This window comes from Lithobates pipiens, unplaced genomic scaffold (assembly GCF_037356315.1).
Source record: "Lithobates pipiens isolate NorthernLeopardFrog02 unplaced genomic scaffold, aLitPip1_a1.2 Scaffold_63, whole genome shotgun sequence".
Classification (NCBI taxonomy): domain Eukaryota; kingdom Metazoa; phylum Chordata; class Amphibia; order Anura; family Ranidae; genus Lithobates; species Lithobates pipiens.
Genome location: NW_027507885.1, coordinates 1,373,111 through 1,391,871, shown reverse-complemented (window position 1 = coordinate 1,391,871; position 18,761 = coordinate 1,373,111). Strand labels below are relative to the sequence as shown.

The 18,761-nt window shown below is 48.7% G+C and overlaps 1 protein-coding gene across 3 annotated transcripts; it reads left to right on the top strand.

Annotated features, from left to right (window-relative positions):
- Positions 1 to 527: 527 nt before the first annotated feature.
- Positions 528 to 17,525, top strand: LOC143958900 (uncharacterized). Of its 3 annotated transcripts, none has more exons than XM_077467884.1 (3): positions 528 to 869; positions 15,203 to 16,202; positions 16,254 to 17,525. In XM_077467884.1, exons 2-3 carry the CDS (start codon positions 16,122 to 16,124, stop codon positions 17,232 to 17,234), a joined length of 1,062 nt encoding a protein of 353 aa, XP_077324010.1. In that variant the 5' UTR covers positions 528 to 869; positions 15,203 to 16,121; the 3' UTR covers positions 17,235 to 17,525. The 3 variants fall into 3 exon arrangements, with proteins under 3 accessions (XP_077324010.1, XP_077324011.1, XP_077324009.1); XM_077467885.1 differs by having other exon boundaries at positions 529 to 869; positions 15,203 to 16,151; XM_077467883.1 differs by having other exon boundaries at positions 529 to 869; positions 15,203 to 17,525.
- The last annotated feature ends 1,236 nt before the right edge of the window (positions 17,526 to 18,761 follow it).

Genomic DNA, 18,761 nt, shown 5'->3' with positions numbered 1-18,761 from the left:
CACTCCTCCGTCATCTCCTCCAGAACCCCTCCCCCCTCTCCCCGGACATTCCTCCTTCAGTCTCTCCTCTGTGTCTGGCTGCAGCTCCATGTAGGGAGGAGGGGGAGGGGGGAGGAGGTTTTCATTGTCTTGTAGCTCAGGAAGGGGGAAGATTTTTTTGTTTTTTCTTGTAGCTCACGTAGAGTGTGGGGGTGTCCACCATTTTCTTGTAGCTGATAAAAGGGGGAGGGATGTCCTCCATTTTCTTGTAGCTCAGGGAAGGGGGAGGGGTGTCCTCCATGTTCTTGTAGCTCAGATAAGGAGGAGGGGTGTCCTCCATTTTCTTGTAGCTCAGGGAAGGGGGAGGGGTGTCCTCCATGTTCTTGTAGCTCAGATAAGGGGGAGGGGTGTCCTCCATTTTCTTGTAGCTCAGGGAAGGGGGAGGGGTGTCCTCCATTTTCTTGTAGCTCAGGGAAGGGGGAGGGGTGTCCTCCATTTTCTTGTAGCTCAGGGAAGGAGGAGGGGTGTCCTCCATGTTCTTGTAGCTCGGTGATCAGTCTCCATGTGATGACACAATGTCTCATAGATTAGAAGAAATGTCTCCATTGTCTCCGTCTTGTTTCCTCTTTTTCCTCTCTGTGGACCGGCACCATCTAGTGTCTGCTCTCCATACTGCACCCTCCGTATTATCAGTCCCGTTATTCTAGTGATCCTCCTGATGGGACAAATCCCGGACTGAGCATGTGCGAAATGTCACTTCCTGTCCATGGAACGCGTTTCCTGTTTTCAGCCATTTTAGATTCCGATTCCAGCAAAGTGAGGAGATTCTCCGTCCTGAACACCGACCACCATAGGGAGAGCCTGGGATGTCCTCCATGTCTCCCCCGCAGGTAAGTGTCCTATTCATGGTACAGGGCTCTGCTAGAGACACATCAATCATCTGTGACCGGCTCCCCCCCGTGTGATCAATCACCTGGGTATATATATTATTATTATTATTATTATACAGGATTTATATAGCGCCGACAGTTTACACCGCGCTTTACAACATTAGGGCAGACAGTACAATTACAATACAGGGGGGAATCAGAGGGCCCGGCTCGTTAGAGTTTACAATCTAGGGGGGAGGGGTCAGGTTATACAAAAGGGTAATAGCTTTGGGGGATGGGCTCATGGAGACAATAGTGCAGTTGTTAGATGGAGGCAGGATAGGCTTCTCTGAAGAGGAAAGTTTTCAGGGGTCGCCTAAAAGTAGATAAATTTGGAGACAGTCTGACAGATTGGGGGTAGTGAGTTCCAGAGAATGGGAGAGGCTCGGGAGAAGTCCTGGAGGCAGATATGGGAGGTGGTGACGAGGGAGCTAGAGGGCAGGAGGTCTTGGGAGGAAGGAAGAGGAGAGGAGGGAGCTAGAGAGCAGGAGGGCTTGGGAGGAAGGAAGTGGAGGGAGCTAGAGAGCAGGAGGTCTTGGGAGGAAGGAAGTGGAGGGAGCTAGAGAGCAGGAGGTCTTGGAGGGAAGTGGAGGGAGCTAGAGAGCAGGAGGTCTTGGGAGGAAGGAAGTGGAGGGAGCTAGAGAGCAGGAGGTCTTGGGAGGAAGGAAGTGGAGGGAACTAGAGAGCAGGAGGTCTTGGGAGGAAGGACGCGGAGGGAGCTAGAGAGCAGGAGGTCTTGGGAGGAAGGAAGTGGAGGGAGCTAGAGGGCAGGAGGTCTTGGGAGGAAGGAAGTGGAGGGAGCTAGAGGGCAGGAGGTCTTGGGAGGAAGGAAGTGGAGGGAGCTAGAGAGCAGGAGGTCTTGGGAGGAAGAACGCGGAGGGAGCTAGAGAGCAGGAGGTCTTGGGAGGAAGGAAGTGGAGGGAGCTAGAGGGCAGGAGGTCTTGGGAGGAAGGAAGTGGAGGGAGCTAGAGAGCAGGAGGGCTTGGGAGGAAGGAAGTGGAGGGAGCTAGAGGGCAGGAGGTCTTGGGAGGAAGGAAGTGGAGGGAGCTAGAGAGCAGGAGGGCTTGGGAGGAAGGAAGTGGAGGGAGCTAGAGAGCAGGAGGTCTTGGGAGGAAGGAAGTGGAGGGAGCTAGAGGGCAGGAGGTCTTGGGAGGAAGGAAGTGGAGGGAGCTAGAGAGCAGGAGGGCTTGGGAGGAAGGAAGTGGAGGGAGCTAGAGGGCAGGAGGTCTTGGGAGGAAGGAAGTGGAGGGAGCTAGAGAGCAGGAGGGCTTGGGAGGAAGGAAGTGGAGGGAGCTAGAGAGCAGGAGGTCTTGGGAGGAAGGAAGTGGAGGGAGCTAGAGGGCAGGAGGGCTTGGGAGGAAGGAAGTGGAGGGAGCTAGAGAGCAGGAGGTCTTGGGAGGAAGGAAGTGGGCGAGTAGGTTGGTATTTGGAGACTAGGCCAGTGATGTAGCTGGGGGCAGAATTGTGGGTGGCTTTGTAACTTATTGTTAGTATTTTGAATTGAATTTGTTGGGTGAGGGGCAGCCAATGGAGGGATTGGCAGAGAGGGGTAGCAGACACTGTGCGGTTTGTAAGGTGGATGAGTCTGGCAGCGGCATTTATGATGGACTGAAGGGGGGAGGGGTCTATTTAAAGGTGAGCCAATGAGGAGGGAGTTGCAGTAGTCAAGGTGAGAGATAACCAGGGAGTGAATCAGGAGCTTTGTGGTCTCATTGGTTAGAAAGGGGCGGAGTTTGGAGATGTTTCGGAGGTCGAGGCGGCAAGCTTTGGAAAGTGATTGGATGTGGGGCTGAAAGGAGAGTTCAGAGTCCAGGATAACACCTGGACCCTGACATGGGGGGATGGGTGGATGGTTGTGCCATGACTCTTGACAGAGAAGTCAGGGGACGAGGCGCATGGGGGAGGAAATATTATGAGTTCGGTTTTGGAGAAGTTGAGTTTGAGGAAGTGTTGTGACATCCATAGATATGTCTGTGGTGATAAGTTGGTGATGGTGAGGAGACGGAGGGGGTGAGTTGAGGGGTGGAGAGAGAGATTTGGGTGTCGTCAGTGTAGAAATGATATTGAAAGCCGTGATTGGCGATCAGCTGACCCAGAGAAGAGGTGTAGACTGAAAATAAGAGGTCCAAGAACAGAACCTTGGGGGACAGAGAAGGGAAGAGGAGAGGAGGAAGTAGAATTGTAAGTGACACTGAAGGTACGTTGGGGTAAGTAGGATGAGAGCCCCTGAAGAGCATGGAGACCGAGGGAGTGAAGTCTTAGGGGGAGGGGGAGGGGGTGGTCAACCGTGTCAAAGGCAGCTGAGAGGTCCCGAAGTCGGAGTACAGAATCGTGTCCGTTGGTTTTTGCAGTTAGTTGGTCATTTGTGAGTTTTAAAAGGGCCGTTTCTATGGAGTGTTGAGGGCGAAATCCAGATTGAAGGGGATCAAGAAGATTATTCTTAAAGCGGGACTGTACTGCGGAAAAAAATATTAAAAGCCAGCAGCTATAAATACTACAGTTGCTGACTTTTAATAAATGGACACTCACCTGTCCCGGGGTCCAGCGATGCCGAGGCCGATCGATCTCTCGGCTGCTGCCGCCACCATTCTAGGTGAGGGAATCAGGAAGTGAAGGGAATCGGCTTCACTTCCCGGTTCCCTACTGCGCATGCTTGTCTCTGGGACCCGTGTGTGTCCCAGCGGACAGCGCGGCAGGACAGGAAATGGTGTAGTCTCCCACGGGAGTCTATGCCCGGGAGTGCGTGTAAATACCTGTCTTTGACAGGTATCTCCACCCCCCTCCCCCCTGAAAGGTGCCAATTGTGACACCGGAGGGGGGGAGGATTCCAATGAGCGGAAGCTCCACTTTAGGGTGGACCTCCGCTTTAAGATTGGTAGTGTAGGCTTTTAAGTATGGGGGTGACCAATCCATGTATGAGAGCATTTTATATATATATATATTGTATTCTCACACTTTGTCTGTCGATCACCTTGATGAAGAAGGTCTCGGCACTCTCTGAATGTTGGAGGAACTTCTCTGCTGATCTGAGACTCCAGAATCTTCTTCTCGGTGTTGGTTCCTCTTCATTGCCGACCATCAAATGTTCCTCAGAATGGATCCGGTGTTCCCTCCTAGGAAGGAGCTTCAGACTCATCTCCCACCATGTTCTCTGATGTGTCTGACACAGAATAAGGGGGGGAAACTTCCAGAGAACCCGCTGGGTCCTGACACCCCAAAAATTCAGATTTATGGTGGAGAAAAGACCCCGAAATGTCATCAGAATGCCAATACTCCGTCCTGGGGCCATTGTACTGCCCACTGTCATACCCTCCCCACTCCTCTCCTCTACATACTTCCCACTGTCATACCCCCCACACTCCTCTCCTGTACATACCGCCCACTGTCATACCCTCCCCACTCCTCTCCTCTACATACTGCCCACTGTCATACCTTCCCCACTTCTCTCCTGTACATACCGCCCACTGTCATACCCCCCACACTCCTCTCCTGTACATACCGCCCACTGTCATACCCCCCACACTCCTCTTTTGTACATACCCCCCCCCATCCTCTATGTCTCCATAATCAGCATCTGTCTCACTGTCAGACTCAGATTCTGAAAATGAACCCTTTGAGAACAGTGGGTCAGTAACATATTCTGAGGAGCAGAGGGTCCCAACAGAGAGAAGGAGGAGATCTGAGGAGAGGGTCCCAACAGAGAGAAGGAGGAGATCTGAGGAGGAGAGGGTCCCAACAAAGAGAAGGAGGAGATCTGAGGAGGAGAGGGTTCCAACAAAGAGAAGGAGGAGATCTGAGGAGGAGAGGGTTCCAACAAAGAGAAGGAGGAGATCTGAGGAGGAGAGGGTCCCAACAAAGAGAAGGAGGAGATCTGAGGAGGAGAGGGTCCCAACAAAGAGAAGGAGGAGATCTGAGGAGGAGAGGGTTCCAACAAAGAGAAGGAGGAGATCTGAGGAGGAGAGGGTCCCAACAAAGAGAAGGAGGTGATCTGAGGAGGAGAGGGTCCCAACAAAGAGAAGGAGGAGATCTGAGGAGGAGAGGGTTCCAACAAAGAGAAGGAGGAGATCTGAGGAGGAGAGGGTCCCAACAAAGAGAAGGAGGAGATCTGAGGAGGAGAGGGTTCCAACAAAGAGAAGGAGGAGATCTGAGGAGGAGAGGGTTCCAACAAAGAGAAGGAGGAGATCTGAGGAGGAGAGGGTCCCAACAAAGAGAAGGAGGAGATCTGAGGAGGAGAGGGTTCCAACAAAGAGAAGGAGGAGATCTGAGGAGGAGAGGGTCCCAACAAAGAGAAGGAGGAGATCTGAGGAGGAGAGGGTCCCAACAAAGAGAAGGAGAAGATCTGAGGAGGAGAGGGTCCCAACAAAGAGAAGGAGGAGATCTGAGGAGGAGAGGGTCCAACAAAGAGAAGGAGGAGATCTGAGGAGGAGAGGGTCCAACAAAGTGAAGGAGGTGATCTGAGGAGGAGAGGGTCCCAACAAAGAGAAGGAGGAGATCTGAGGAGGAGAGGGTCCCAACAAAGAGAAGGAGGTGATCTGAGGAGGAGAGGGTCCCAACAAAGAGAAGGAGGTGATCTGAGGAGGAGAGGGTCCCAACAAAGAGGAGGAGATCTGAGGAGGAGAGGGTCCAACAAAGTGAAGGAGGTGATCTGAGGAGGAGAGGGTCCCAACAAAGAGAAGGAGGTGATCTGAGGAGGAGAGGGTCCCAACAAAGAGAAGGAGGAGATCTGAGGAGGAGAGGGTCCCAACAAAGAGAAGGAGGAGATCTGAGGAGAGGGTCCCAACAAAGAGAAGGAGAAGATCTGAGGAGGAGAGGGTCCCAACAAAGAGAAGGAGGAGATCTGAGGAGGAGAGGGTCCAACAAAGAGAAGGAGGAGATCTGAGGAGGAGAGGGTCCAAAAAAGTGAAGGAGGTGATCTGAGGAGGAGAGGGTCCCAACAAAGAGAAGGAGGAGATCTGAGGAGGAGAGGGTCCCAACAAAGAGAAGGAGGTGATCTGAGGAGGAGAGGGTCCCAACAAAGAGAAGGAGAAGATCTGAGGAGGAGAGGGTCCCAACAAAGAGAAGGAGGAGATCTGAGGAGGAGAGGGTTCCAACAAAGAGAAGGAGGAGATCTGAGGAGGAGAGGGTCCCAACAAAGAGAAGGAGGAGATCTGAGGAGGAGAGGGTCCCAACAAAGAGAAGGAGGTGATCTGAGGAGGAGAGGGTCCAACAAGGAGAAGGAGGTGATCTGAGGAGGAGAGGGTCCCAACAAAGAGAAGGAGGAGATCTGAGGAGGAGAGGGTTCCAACAAGGAGAAGGAGGAGATCTGAGGAGGAGAGGGTCCCAACAAAGAGAAGGAGGAGATCTGAGGAGGAGAGGGTTCCAACAAAGAGAAGGAGGAGATCTGAGGAGGAGAGGGTCCCAACAAAGAGAAGGAGGAGATCTGAGGAGGAGAGGGTTCCAACAAAGAGAAGGAGGAGATCTGAGGAGGAGAGGGTCCCAACAAAGAGAAGGAGGAGATCTGAGGAGGAGAGGGTCCCAACAAAGAGAAGGAGAAGATCTGAGGAGGAGAGGGTCCCAACAAAGAGAAGGAGGAGATCTGAGGAGGAGAGGGTCCAACAAAGAGAAGGAGGAGATCTGAGGAGGAGAGGGTCCAACAAAGTGAAGGAGGTGATCTGAGGAGGAGAGGGTCCCAACAAAGAGAAGGAGGAGATCTGAGGAGGAGAGGGTCCCAACAAAGAGAAGGAGGTGATCTGAGGAGGAGAGGGTCCCAACAAAGAGAAGGAGGTGATCTGAGGAGGAGAGGGTCCCAACAAAGAGGAGGAGATCTGAGGAGGAGAGGGTCCAACAAAGTGAAGGAGGTGATCTGAGGAGGAGAGGGTCCCAACAAAGAGAAGGAGGTGATCTGAGGAGGAGAGGGTCCCAACAAAGAGAAGGAGGAGATCTGAGGAGAGGGTCCCAACAAAGAGAAGGAGAAGATCTGAGGAGGAGAGGGTCCCAACAAAGAGAAGGAGGAGATCTGAGGAGGGGAGGGTCCAACAAAGAGAAGGAGGAGATCTGAGGAGGAGAGGGTCCAAAAAAGTGAAGGAGGTGATCTGAGGAGGAGAGGGTCCCAACAAAGAGAAGGAGGAGATCTGAGGAGGAGAGGGTCCCAACAAAGAGAAGGAGGAGATCTGAGGAGGAGAGGGTCCCAACAAAGAGAAGGAGGTGATCTGAGGAGGAGAGGGTCCAACAAGGAGAAGGAGGTGATCTGAGGAGGAGCAGACAACCACCAGCAGTGCAGTACACTCAGATGATAGGACCGGTACTAGTAGTGGGGTGTCACGTCCACCACAAAGGAGTAGGGCCCATGCTGGCCTCCCAGAGGAGCTTTTGAATCCAGCATGGCTGCCCGCTAATTCTGCAGAATCTACAATCCCGCCTTCTACAGCGCAGCCCGGACCTCAAAGTAATGGGAAATATTAAGTCAGTTCATTTGTTTCAGTTATTTTTTTCTGATGATTTGTGGAATTTATCTACGGGCCTTCCTTTATCTATATACACCACGTCTACGGGCCTTCCTTTATCTAGATACACCACGTCTACTGGCCTTCCTTTATATAGATACACCACGTCTACGGGCCTTCCTTTATATAGATACACCACGTCTACGGGCCTTCCTTTATCTAGATACACCACGTCTACGGGCCTTCCTTTATATAGATACACCACGTCTACGGACCTTCCTTTATCCAGATACACCACGTCTACGGACCTTCCTTTATCTAGATACACCACGTCTACGGGCCTTCCTTTATCCAGATATACCACGTCTATGGGCCTTCCTTTATCTAGATACACCATGTCTACGGGCCTTCCTTTATCTAGATACACCACGTCTACGGGCCTTCCTTTATCTAGATACACCACGTCTACGGGCCTTCCTTTATCTAGATACACCACGTCTACGGGCCTTCCTTTAATTAGATACACCACGTCTACGGGCCTTCCTTTATCTAGATACACCATGTCTACGGGCCTTCCTTTATCTAGATACACCACATCTATGGGCCTTCCTTTATCCAGATACACCACGTCTACGGACCTTCCTTTATCTAGATACACCACGTCTAAGGCCTTCCTTTATCCGGGTACACCACGTCTACGGGCCTTCCTTTATCCAGATATACCACGTCTATGGGCCTTCCTTTATCTAGATACACCACGTCTACGGGCCTTCCTTTATCTAGATACACCATGTCTACGGGCCTTCCTTTATCTAGATACACCACGTCTACGGGCCTTCCTTTATCTAGATACACCACGTCTACGGGCCTTCCTTTATCTAGATACACCACGTCTACGGGCCTTCCTTTAATTAGATACACCACGTCTACGGGCCTTCCTTTATCTAGATACACCACGTCTACGGGCCTTCCTTTATCTAGATACACCACATCTATGGGCCTTCCTTTATCCAGATACACCACGTCTACGGACCTTCCTTTATCTAGATACACCACGTCTAAGGCCTTCCTTTATCCGGGTACACCACGTCTACGGGCCTTCCTTTATCCGGGTACACCACGTCTACGGGCCTTCCTTTATATAGATACACCACGTCTACGGGCCTTCCTTTATCTAGATACACCATGTCTACTGGCCTTCCTTTATATAGATACACCACGTCTACGGGTCTTCCTTTATATAGATACACCACGTCTACGGACCTTCCTTTATCTAGATACACCACATCTACGGGCCTTCCTTTATCCAGATACACCACATCTACGGGCCTTCCTTTATCTAGCTGACAACTCACCTCCTTGGTACTACATTGGCTTTTCTCCAATCAGCTGGTACCATTCCAGTCAGTAGACTGTTTACTATTTACATACTTAAAGAATTTCTTGGGATTTTCTTTTGCTCTCCTCCGCTATGTGTCTTCTTGAAAGTTCTGGGTCCATTTAAAGCTCTGCAGAGTCTGCCTCATCCTCTGGATATTGATTGGCGCTTGTCCACCGATTTTTGCTCCCACAGAATCGGGTTATTCAGATATCCCTAAATGGTTGGTGATCCTATGAGCTTGAGAAAATCCAGTACTGGGGCCAGCACCTTGGTGAAAACCCTTGGTATAAAGGTGGGGCCATGAACTGAAAGCCACGTCCTCCTATTACAAAACACTGATAGTAAAGGGTGGGGCTGAGAATATAGAAATATGCAGATCGTTATCCTTGATTTCAACTGAAGACAGATTCCCTGACGAAGGATAGCACTCACTGACCGTACAGATTCCCTGACGAAGGATAGCATTCACTGACCGTACAGATTCCCTGACGAAGGATAGCACTCGCTGACCGTACAGATTCCCTGACGAAGGATAGCACTCGCTGACCGTACAGATTCCCTGACGAAGGATAGCACTCGCTGACCGTACAGATTCCCTGACGAAGGATAGCACTCGCTGACCGTACAGATTCCCTGACGAAGGATAGCACTCACTGACCGTACAGATTCCCTGACGAAGGATAGCACTCACTGACCGTACAGATTCCCTGACGAAGGATAGCACTCACTGACCGTACAGATTCCCTGACGAAGGATAGCACTCACTGACCGTACAGATTCCCTGACGAAGGATAGCACTCACTGACCGTACAGATTCCCTGACGAAGGATAGCACTCACTGACCGTACAGATTCCCTGACGAAGGATAGCACTCACTGACCGTACAGATTCCCTGACCAAGGATAGCACTCCTGACAGTACAGATTCCCTGACGAAGGATAGCGATCACTGACCGTACAGATTCCCTGACGAAGGATAGCACTCACTGACCGTACAGATTCCCTGACGAAGGATAGCGATCACTGACCGTACAGATTCCCTGACGAAGGATAGCGATCACTGACCGTACAGATTCCCTGACGAAGGATAGCACTCGCTGACCGTACAGATTCCCTGACGAAGGATAGCACTCGCTGACCGTACAGATTCCCTGACGAAGGATAGCACTCACTGACCGTACAGATTCCCTGACGAAGGATAGCACTCACTGACCGTACAGATTCCCTGACGAAGGATAGCACTCACTGACCGTACAGATTCCCTGACGAAGGATAGCACTCACTGACCATACAGATTCCCTGACGAAGGATAGCACTCACTGACCGTACAGATTCCCTGACGAAGGATAGCACTCACTGACCGTACAGATTCCCTGACGAAGGATAGCACTCACTGACTCTTCAGATTCCTTAACCCTTTCATGACTAAGCCCATTTCTGACATTTGGTGTTTACAAGTTAAAATCCGTATTTTTTGCTAGAAAAATACTTGGAACCCCCAAACATTATATATATATATATATATATATATATATATATATATATATATATATATATATATATATTTTTTAGCAGAGAATCTAGAGAATAAAATGGCGATTGTTGCAATATTTTATGTCGCACGGTATTTGTGCAGTGGGGTTTTAACCACTTGGCGCCCAAGGTACGTCATATCACGTTCTTGACCTTTCGGGGGGTATATCTGAATGATGCCTGAGGCTACAGACATCGTTCAGATATCGGCATTTTCAGCCATAAGAACGATCATAGCGGCCGTTCCACCGCTTGATCGTTCTTGCCTCCCCCTCCCGCCGCCCTCCGGTGCTTCTACCGACTCACCGCTTCCATCGGTGAGTCGGTCACAGGATCCGCCGCCCCCCCCCCCGGATGGTGATCATAGAGATTTCCAATGGAGCAGATGGTCCCCGGAGTCTCTATGATCGTTCAGAGGCCGGGCGCGATGTTATGACGTCACGCCCCGGCCTCTGCATTCAAATAACTGCGCCGCCTCGGCTGGGAAGCCAGGATCATTTTTTATTTTTTTTTATTTTAGGCTTCCCAGCCTAGAGGTGAGATGTGGGGTCTTATTGACCCCCAGATCTCACAGTTAATAGGTCCGATCGTGCCATGTTTACATTCCTTGTAATAGGAATAAAAGGTTTTTTTTTTTTTTCTAAAGTGTCAAACTAAAAAAATAAAAGTAAAATTAATAATAAAAAATTATAATATTTAAAGCGCCCCCTGTCCCTGTGAGCTCGTACGCAGAAGCGAACGCATGCGTAAGTCCCGCCCACATATGAAAACGGTGTTCAAACCACACATGTGAGGTATCGCCGCGAACGTTAGAGCGAGAGCAATAATTCTAGCCCTGTCACTCAAAACATGTAGCCAGTAAAAAAAAAAAATTGAAAGCGTCGCCTATGGGGATTTTTAAATACCAAAGTGTGGCGCCATTCCACGAGCGCGTGCAATTTTCAAGTGTGACATGTTGGGTATCTATTTACTCGGCGTATCTTCATCTTTCACATTATGCAAAAAAAAATTGGGCTAAATTTACTGTTTTTTTTTTGTTTTTGTTTTTTTTAAAGCATGAAACTTCTTTTTTTTTTTTTCTGAAAAAAACGTGTTCGAAAAATTGCTGCGCAAATACCGTGCGAGATAAAAAGTTACAACGACCGCCATTGTATTCTCTGGGGTCTTTTCTGGAAAAAAAAACATATATAATGTTTGGGGGGTTCTATGTCATTTTCCAGCAATAAAATTATGAATTTTACACGTAGGAGAGAAATGTCAGAATTGGCCTGGGTGCGAAGTGGTTAAACGCAAGTTTGTGGGAAAAGAGACACTTTCATGAATTTTTTCAAAAACGGTAAAGTTAGCCCAATTTTTTTGTATCATGTGAAAGATGAGGTCATGCCGAGTAAATAGATACCAAACATGCCATGGCGACAAACTACGGTACCTACATATCTCAATAGGCGACGCTTAAATTTTTTTTTACGGTTACCAGGTTAGAGTTACAGAGGAGGTCTAGTGCTAGAATTATTGCTCTCGCTCTGACGATCGTGGCGATATCTCACATGTGTGAGTTTACATATGCGGGCGCGACTTCTGTATGCGTTTTCTTTCCTGCGCAAGCTCGTGGGGACGGGGGCGCTTTAAAAAATATATATATATATATTTATTTATTTTAAAATTACATTTTTTTTTATCACTTTTATTGCTGTCATAAGGAATGTAAACATCCCTTGTGACAGTAATAGGTGGTGACAGGTACTCTTTATGGAGGGATCAGGGGGGGGGGGGGGGTTCTAAAAGACCCCCGATCCCCCCCTTTGCACTTCAAAGTATTCAGATCGCCATTTTCCGCGATTCTGAATACTGTCTATTTTTTCAAAACCGGCGCCATTGGCAGCCGAGTAAACAGGAAGTGACGGCATGACGTTGCTTCCGTGTTTACTCCAAGGAGACCGTAAGCGCAGTGGCGTAACTAGAACCTTCAGGGTCCGGATGCAAGAAACCATGAACGGCCCCCCTGAACCCCAGCCAGGGCCCTTCCCTCCGAGTTTGTGAGCCCTGTAGTTCCACCACTGGTATCAGTCATTTTTTGGCTGGGGAGAACAGACATCGGACTGAGCGGCAATGCATGGAGCAGGAGAGGGGTACACTGAGGAGCCGGCCGAGGACACAGGTCATGCGGGGAATGCACAACTAAAGAGCAGCCAGTGCGATAGTCGAGCATGGAGCTCTGCTAGTCACCCTCCACCTTCAGCCACCCATGTGCATGGTGCACTGGTACCCCTAGCTGCCTATGCTGCTGCCGGCCATATGTAGAGGGGGCTGCATGGTACCCCTAGCTGCCTATGCTGCTGCCGGCCATATGTAGAGGGGGCTGCATGGTACCCCTAGCTGCCTATGCTGCTGCCGGCCATATGTAGAGGGGGCTGCATGGTACCCCTAGCTGCCTATGCTGCTGCCGGCCATATGTAGAGGGGGCTGCATGGTACCCCTATCACAGGGCCCAGTTGCGGTCGCTACTGCTGCACCCATCTATAGTTACACCCCTGCGTAAGCGGCTTCATTCCAGTCTGTCCCTAGCCGCCAGAAGTGGCGGATTGTGGATCGTGGGCTCCCGGTGGAACGGGAGCCCCGGTAAGAGCGGCGGGAGTGGGGGGGGGGGGCGTCCCCTCTCGCTCCTCCGGTTTAACAGTCGAGCTGCTTTTAGCCGCATCAGTTGTTAGCGCAGGAAAGCCGATCGCCGGCTCTAAACAACGGTACCGGGAGGATGCCTGCAGCTGCGGGCATCATCCCGGTATAACCCCCCGAAAGCCCGGTACGCACATCTGCGTACGCTCGGTGGCAAGGGGATAAGGAACTTTAGGTGTTGTAGGTCCAGGATGGGCCGTACACTTACATTTGGCCTGGGAATAGGGAACAAACTAAAAACATTATGAAAAAGTTCATACTTTCAAAACGAATGTCGATTGCTTGTTGGGACAGTAACTTCAGTGCAGCAAACAAGGCGGCTTTTCTACTTGGGGTTGAAGTTACATTGGATGGCATGAAGGGTGGAAAAGGCAAGGGGCAGAACTTCAGCTTGTAGCCTCTGTACATGTGCTGGACCAACATTTCTGGGACATCTCAGTCCCAAATGATCCTCAGGAGCCAACAACAATCTCTCCACTTAAAGTTGGGGTTCCCTTTGGAGTATTTGGATGTCCACTTCCTTTTTACTAAAGGAGTGTCAGGTTTTTGTTCTGAACCTTGGAAGAGATGAAAATGACTCTTTTTTTTTTTGAGACCCAGCCACAGACGCCTTGTAGACGTCGACCTTCTTCAGTGCCAAACTTGTAACGTTTCTGGGACATCTCAGTCCCAAACGACCTCAGGAGCCAACAACAATCTCTCCACTTAAAGTTGGGGCTCCCCTTCATTGGAAAGAATTCTTGTCCCAAAGGAGGATTTGAAGGTCCAGTTCCTTTTTTACTGAAGGAGTGCTGGGTTTTAGCTCTGAACCCAAAGCTTGGAAGTGATAAAAATGTATTTTTCACCTTCTTCAGCAGCATACAAGTAATGATTATGTGCATAAAGTTTATCCAAGACATTGGCAAATACGGGGTTTCCCCCGTTTCCAGCAGTTGTTTTGCTTTATGATGTGACTCCATAATAGGCTCAGGTATAGGACCAATGCTGGACGAAACTTGTAGAGCTAGTGTTGGGAAAGCAGATCGGACCGAGCATAAGTTCGGCCCAAACATAACCGTTCACCCCAATTTGCGGGGCGCTCGTCAGGATATTTGCCTGCGAAGCACCCCCCCACAGAGCGCTGCACAGGGTATTCTAAGCTCTGATTGGCTAAAGCAATCAAGGCTTTGCCCAATCAGGGCACAGTGAATAGCTGGTCGTTAAGGAGTGGGCTAGGAAGCCGGCCACCGCATTCTTACCAAAAGATGAGTCAGAAGCGGTCAACGGGCTTCGCCACTGACAGCTGAATGGAACATTGCCTACAATTTCAATAAAATGGCATGGGGGTCCCTCCCCCAATCCATACCAGGCCCTTTGCTGGGTGCCAGAATCTATGGATGTGTGAGCACCTGCCACACGAGATCCCTGATAGGGTCTCTGATACCACAGCAGATCACTCACAGACCCCTTGGATCCAGAACAAAGTACAGCTTGACAGTGTCAGAACCTTTTTAAAGCCAACCCAAAAACAGGGCAAGCACGTCCTCAGATTCTGGGGCGTCCTCCAAGCAAGTCACCAGGCCCTTCTGAAAGACAAGCCTTCATCCTGGCTCTCTCCAGCAAGCGGCCTCCTCCTGGATCTTCTCACATTGGCTAAGCCTCCTCTACAGCTTCAGGACCACCTCAGCGTACGTAGACCTCCTCCCCCCCCCCCCCCCCACCCAAATAAGCATGGCCTCAATACAAAGCTCCCTTCAGCAGCACCTCAGCCTGAGGCAAGAGAGCCAGCACATGGGCTGTGCAAAATATATATCCTTCCCCAGCATGCACCAGTAGCCAAGAACCTCCTACTGGGAAGGCTAAAGGAAATATAAATATTCATACCTTCAGCCTATTTGTGAAGTCTGATACTATGGCCTGTGGTATCAGTGACACATACAGTGAGAAATGCACAACCCAACCAAGCTTGGGCAAAGCCCCCAAAATACAAACTATGCAGTCATAGCTGCCTACAGCCCAACCAAAAACTAAATTTACATAGGAACCTCAGTTTAGGACCAGGGAGCTACAGTACATGGTCTATGTATTTATCCAAAACTAGTATAGAGGCCCTCACAGGTCATGGGGAGGAGGTAGATCAAAGCGCAGCATTTTTATTGTCAATGTTTCGATGAAGCTCGATCCATCTTTTCTCAAGACCGATAGTCTATGCATTAAATATATTCAGAAAACATAAGAAGCAACTTTAATTTAGTCATATTGATATAATTCTGGCTTTTCATTTTATTTATTTCTATCTCTGTGCAGGACGATTGACGGGTTTGTTGGTCTTCAGAAGCACAACTGAGACGAGCCATATGGGTCTTCTGAGAGACTGAAAGGCTTTTACTACATATCACCGGAGGATTCCCACAGGACACAAGTCATATCCGTGTTCTAAATGACATAAATGGTTTGAATACTCATCATTGATCCAGCCTTAGAGGACAAGAGAGAAGTCATCCTTGGAAGTGACAATGGCTTTACAATAAAGTCAGACCCATACATACCCAAGAGACGACACACAGGAGAGCAAGCATTGGACTGTAACAACGATCCAGCCTTGGAGGACAACCAAGAAGTCATCCTTGGAAGTGACAATGGCTTTACAATAAAGTCAGACCCATACATACCCAAGTGACGTCACACAGGAGAGCAACCATTAGACTGTAACGATGATCCAGCCTTGGAGGACAACCAAGAAGTCATCCTTGGAAGTGACAATGGCTTTACAGTAAAGTCAATCCCATACATACCCAAGAGACGTCACACAGGAGGGCAAGCATTAGACTGAAACAACGATCCAGCCTTGGAGGACAACCAAAAAGTCCACCTTTGGAAGTGACAATGGTTTTACGGTAAAGTCAGACCCATACATACCCAAGAGACGTCACACAGGAGGGCAAGCATTAGACTGTAACAATGATCCAGCCTTAGAGGACAAGAGAGAAGTCATCCTTGGAAGTGACAATGGCTTTACAATAAAGTCAGACCCATACATACCCAAGAGACGACACACAGGAGGGCAAGCATTAGACTGTAACAACGATCCAGCCTTAGAGGACAACCAAGATTTCATCCTTGGAAGTGACAATGGCTTTACAATAAAGTTAGACCCATACATACCCAAGAGACGTCACACAATAGAGAAGATATATTTTGTTTGGATTGTAACAAAGGTTTTACCATGGAAGAAAACCTTATTGGGCACCAGAAGGTTCACACAAAAGAAAATCCATATCAGGAAAATCTTATTGGGCACCAGAAGGTTCACACAAAAGAAAATCCATATCAGGAAAATCTTATTGGGCACCAGAAGGTTCACACAAAAGAAAATCCATATCAGTGCTCTGAATGTGGCAAATCTTTTGGCCAGAAGTGGTCTCTCATGAGGCACCACAGGGTTCACACTGGAGAGAAACCATATCCGTGTTCTGAATGTGATAAATCTTTTGCAGGGAAGGGCGATCTTATGAAACACATAACAATTCACACTGGAGTGAGGCCGTATCGGTGTTCTGAATGTGACAAAACTTTTAGGCTGAAGGCTAATCTTCTCCTACACGAGAGGGTCCACACCGGGGAGAAGCCGTTTCAGTGCGGCGAATGTGGCAAATCTTTTAGCATGAGGTCACAGGTTAGAGTGCACCAGATGGTTCACACCAGAAAGAAACCGTATCAGTGTAGCGAGTGTGACCATACGTTTCGAAGGAAATATGAGCTGACCAAACACCAGAGGATTCACACCGGAGAGAATCCATATCAGTGCTCCGAATGTGATAAGGCTTTTAGAGCCAAGTCAAATCTTATCCTACACCAGAGGATTCATACGGGAGAGAAACCGTATCAGTGTTCCGAGTGTGGGAAAGCTTTTACAAGGAGGGAAGATTTTGGCAAACACAAGAAATGTCACACAATTGCGCCGCCGCCAGCGTATCCGTGTTCTAACTGTGACAAAGCTTTCAAAGAGAAGAAGAGCCTTATCAGGCACCAGATAGTCCACACCGGAGAGAAGCCTTACACTTGTTCTGAATGTCTCAAAGGCTTTTCAAGAAAGTCAAATCTTATCATCCACCAGAGGTTTCACACCGGAGAGCGGCCGTATCCGTGTCCTGACTGCGACAAAGCTTTTGCAGTGAAGACGCGTCTTCTCAGACACCAGAGAGATCACATCGGAGAGGAGCCACATCAGTGTTATGAATGCGATCAATCTTTTGGAAGAAAGTCGGAGCTTATCGAACACCAAAAGAGTCACAGTCTTACTTTTTGGCTACAAAGCGTAAACTCAGGGAGAAAGTAGAGTGTTAAAAAGAGTAGCAGATATTCCCTCAAACCCTATCAGAGATGTCTATCTCAGTAGTTGCACGTTCCCATCTCACGCCCAAAGCTAATGGAAAAGTGAAACCATTGAATGTTATTTTAAGAAACAAACTTACTACAATATGTCAGAAAACTGGAATGGAATGGACGGATTTATATAGTTTATCATTTATGTTCACCAAAGACAAAGCTTTTTTGATCATCAAAGGCTGAACTATGGTCTCATTCTTTGTTTATGGCTGAATACATATTATACACTTATTGACCTTAATCCCTCCGAGTGTTTCCTTCATTGTCAGGGTATTATTGGGGTTGCAGATGAGCAATTCCGAAAGGGGTTTGGGGGGGGGGGGGGTTCAGCAGTGTTGCACCCCATGTCATGCCCCAAGCTAATGGGCAAGAGATCTTCCCAGGTTCTGATGACTATTGCTACGTCATTGGAGCTCTAGCGTTCCAGCTAAACCCATATTATTCTTCTTTAAGAAACAAATGTACTACAATCTGTGAGCAAACTGGAATGAAATGGACAGATGCATGGAGGTTACCATTTATGTCCACCAGACACCTAGAAAGCCTTAATACACTTTACCTTTTGAGATACTTTTTGATTGAGTACCCAACACCAAACCATGGTCTCATCCTTTTATGGCTGAATACCTAATTATACACTAATTGACCTTCATCCCCAAGTGTCTCCTTCATTGTCAGATTCTGCCTCAGTACCAGAGACTTGTAGTAGTCAAGTGGTCTATTGCCAACAAGTCTCCATAGTCTTGTTGGAAGACATCTTCCCTGGTTTTGATGACTATTGTTGGAAGAGATCTTCCCAGGTTCTGATGATTATAGTTGCAAGTGATCTTCCCAGGTTCTGATGACTATGGTTGGAAGAGATCTTATGGTCTCATCCTTTGTTTATGGCTGAATACCTATTATACACTAATTGACCTTCATCCCCAAGTGTCTCCTTCATTGTCAGATTCTGCCTCAGTACCAGAGACTTGGTAGCAGTCAAGTGTCCTATTGCCAACAAGTCTCCATAGTCTTGTTGGAAGACATCTTCTCAGGTTTTGATGACTATTGTTGGAAGAGATCTTCCCAGGTTCTGATGACTATGGTTGGAAGAGATCTTATGGTCTCATCCTTTGTTTATGGCTGAATACCTATTATACACTAATTGACCTTCATCCCCAAGTGTCTCCTTCATTGTCAGATTCTGCCTCAGTACCAGAGACTTGGTAGCAGTCAAGTGGCCTATTGCCAACAAGTCTCCGTAGTCTTGTTGGAAGACATCTTCTCAGGTTCTGATGACTGTTGTTGGAAGAGATCTTCCCAGGTTCTGATGACTATTGTTGGAAGAGATCTTCCCAGGTTCTAATGACTATTGTTGGAAGTGATCTTCCCAGGTTTTGATGACTATTGTTGGAAGTGATCTTCCCAGGTTCTGATGACTATGGTTGGAAGTGATCTTCCCAGGTTCTGATGACTATAGTTGGAAGAGATCTTCCCA

What these genes read in the sequence shown, in the direction of transcription:
- LOC143958900 (XM_077467883.1), top strand. Translation starts at nt 16,122, where the DNA reads ATGGAAGAAAACCTTATTGGGCACCAGAAGGTTCACACAAAAGAAAAT.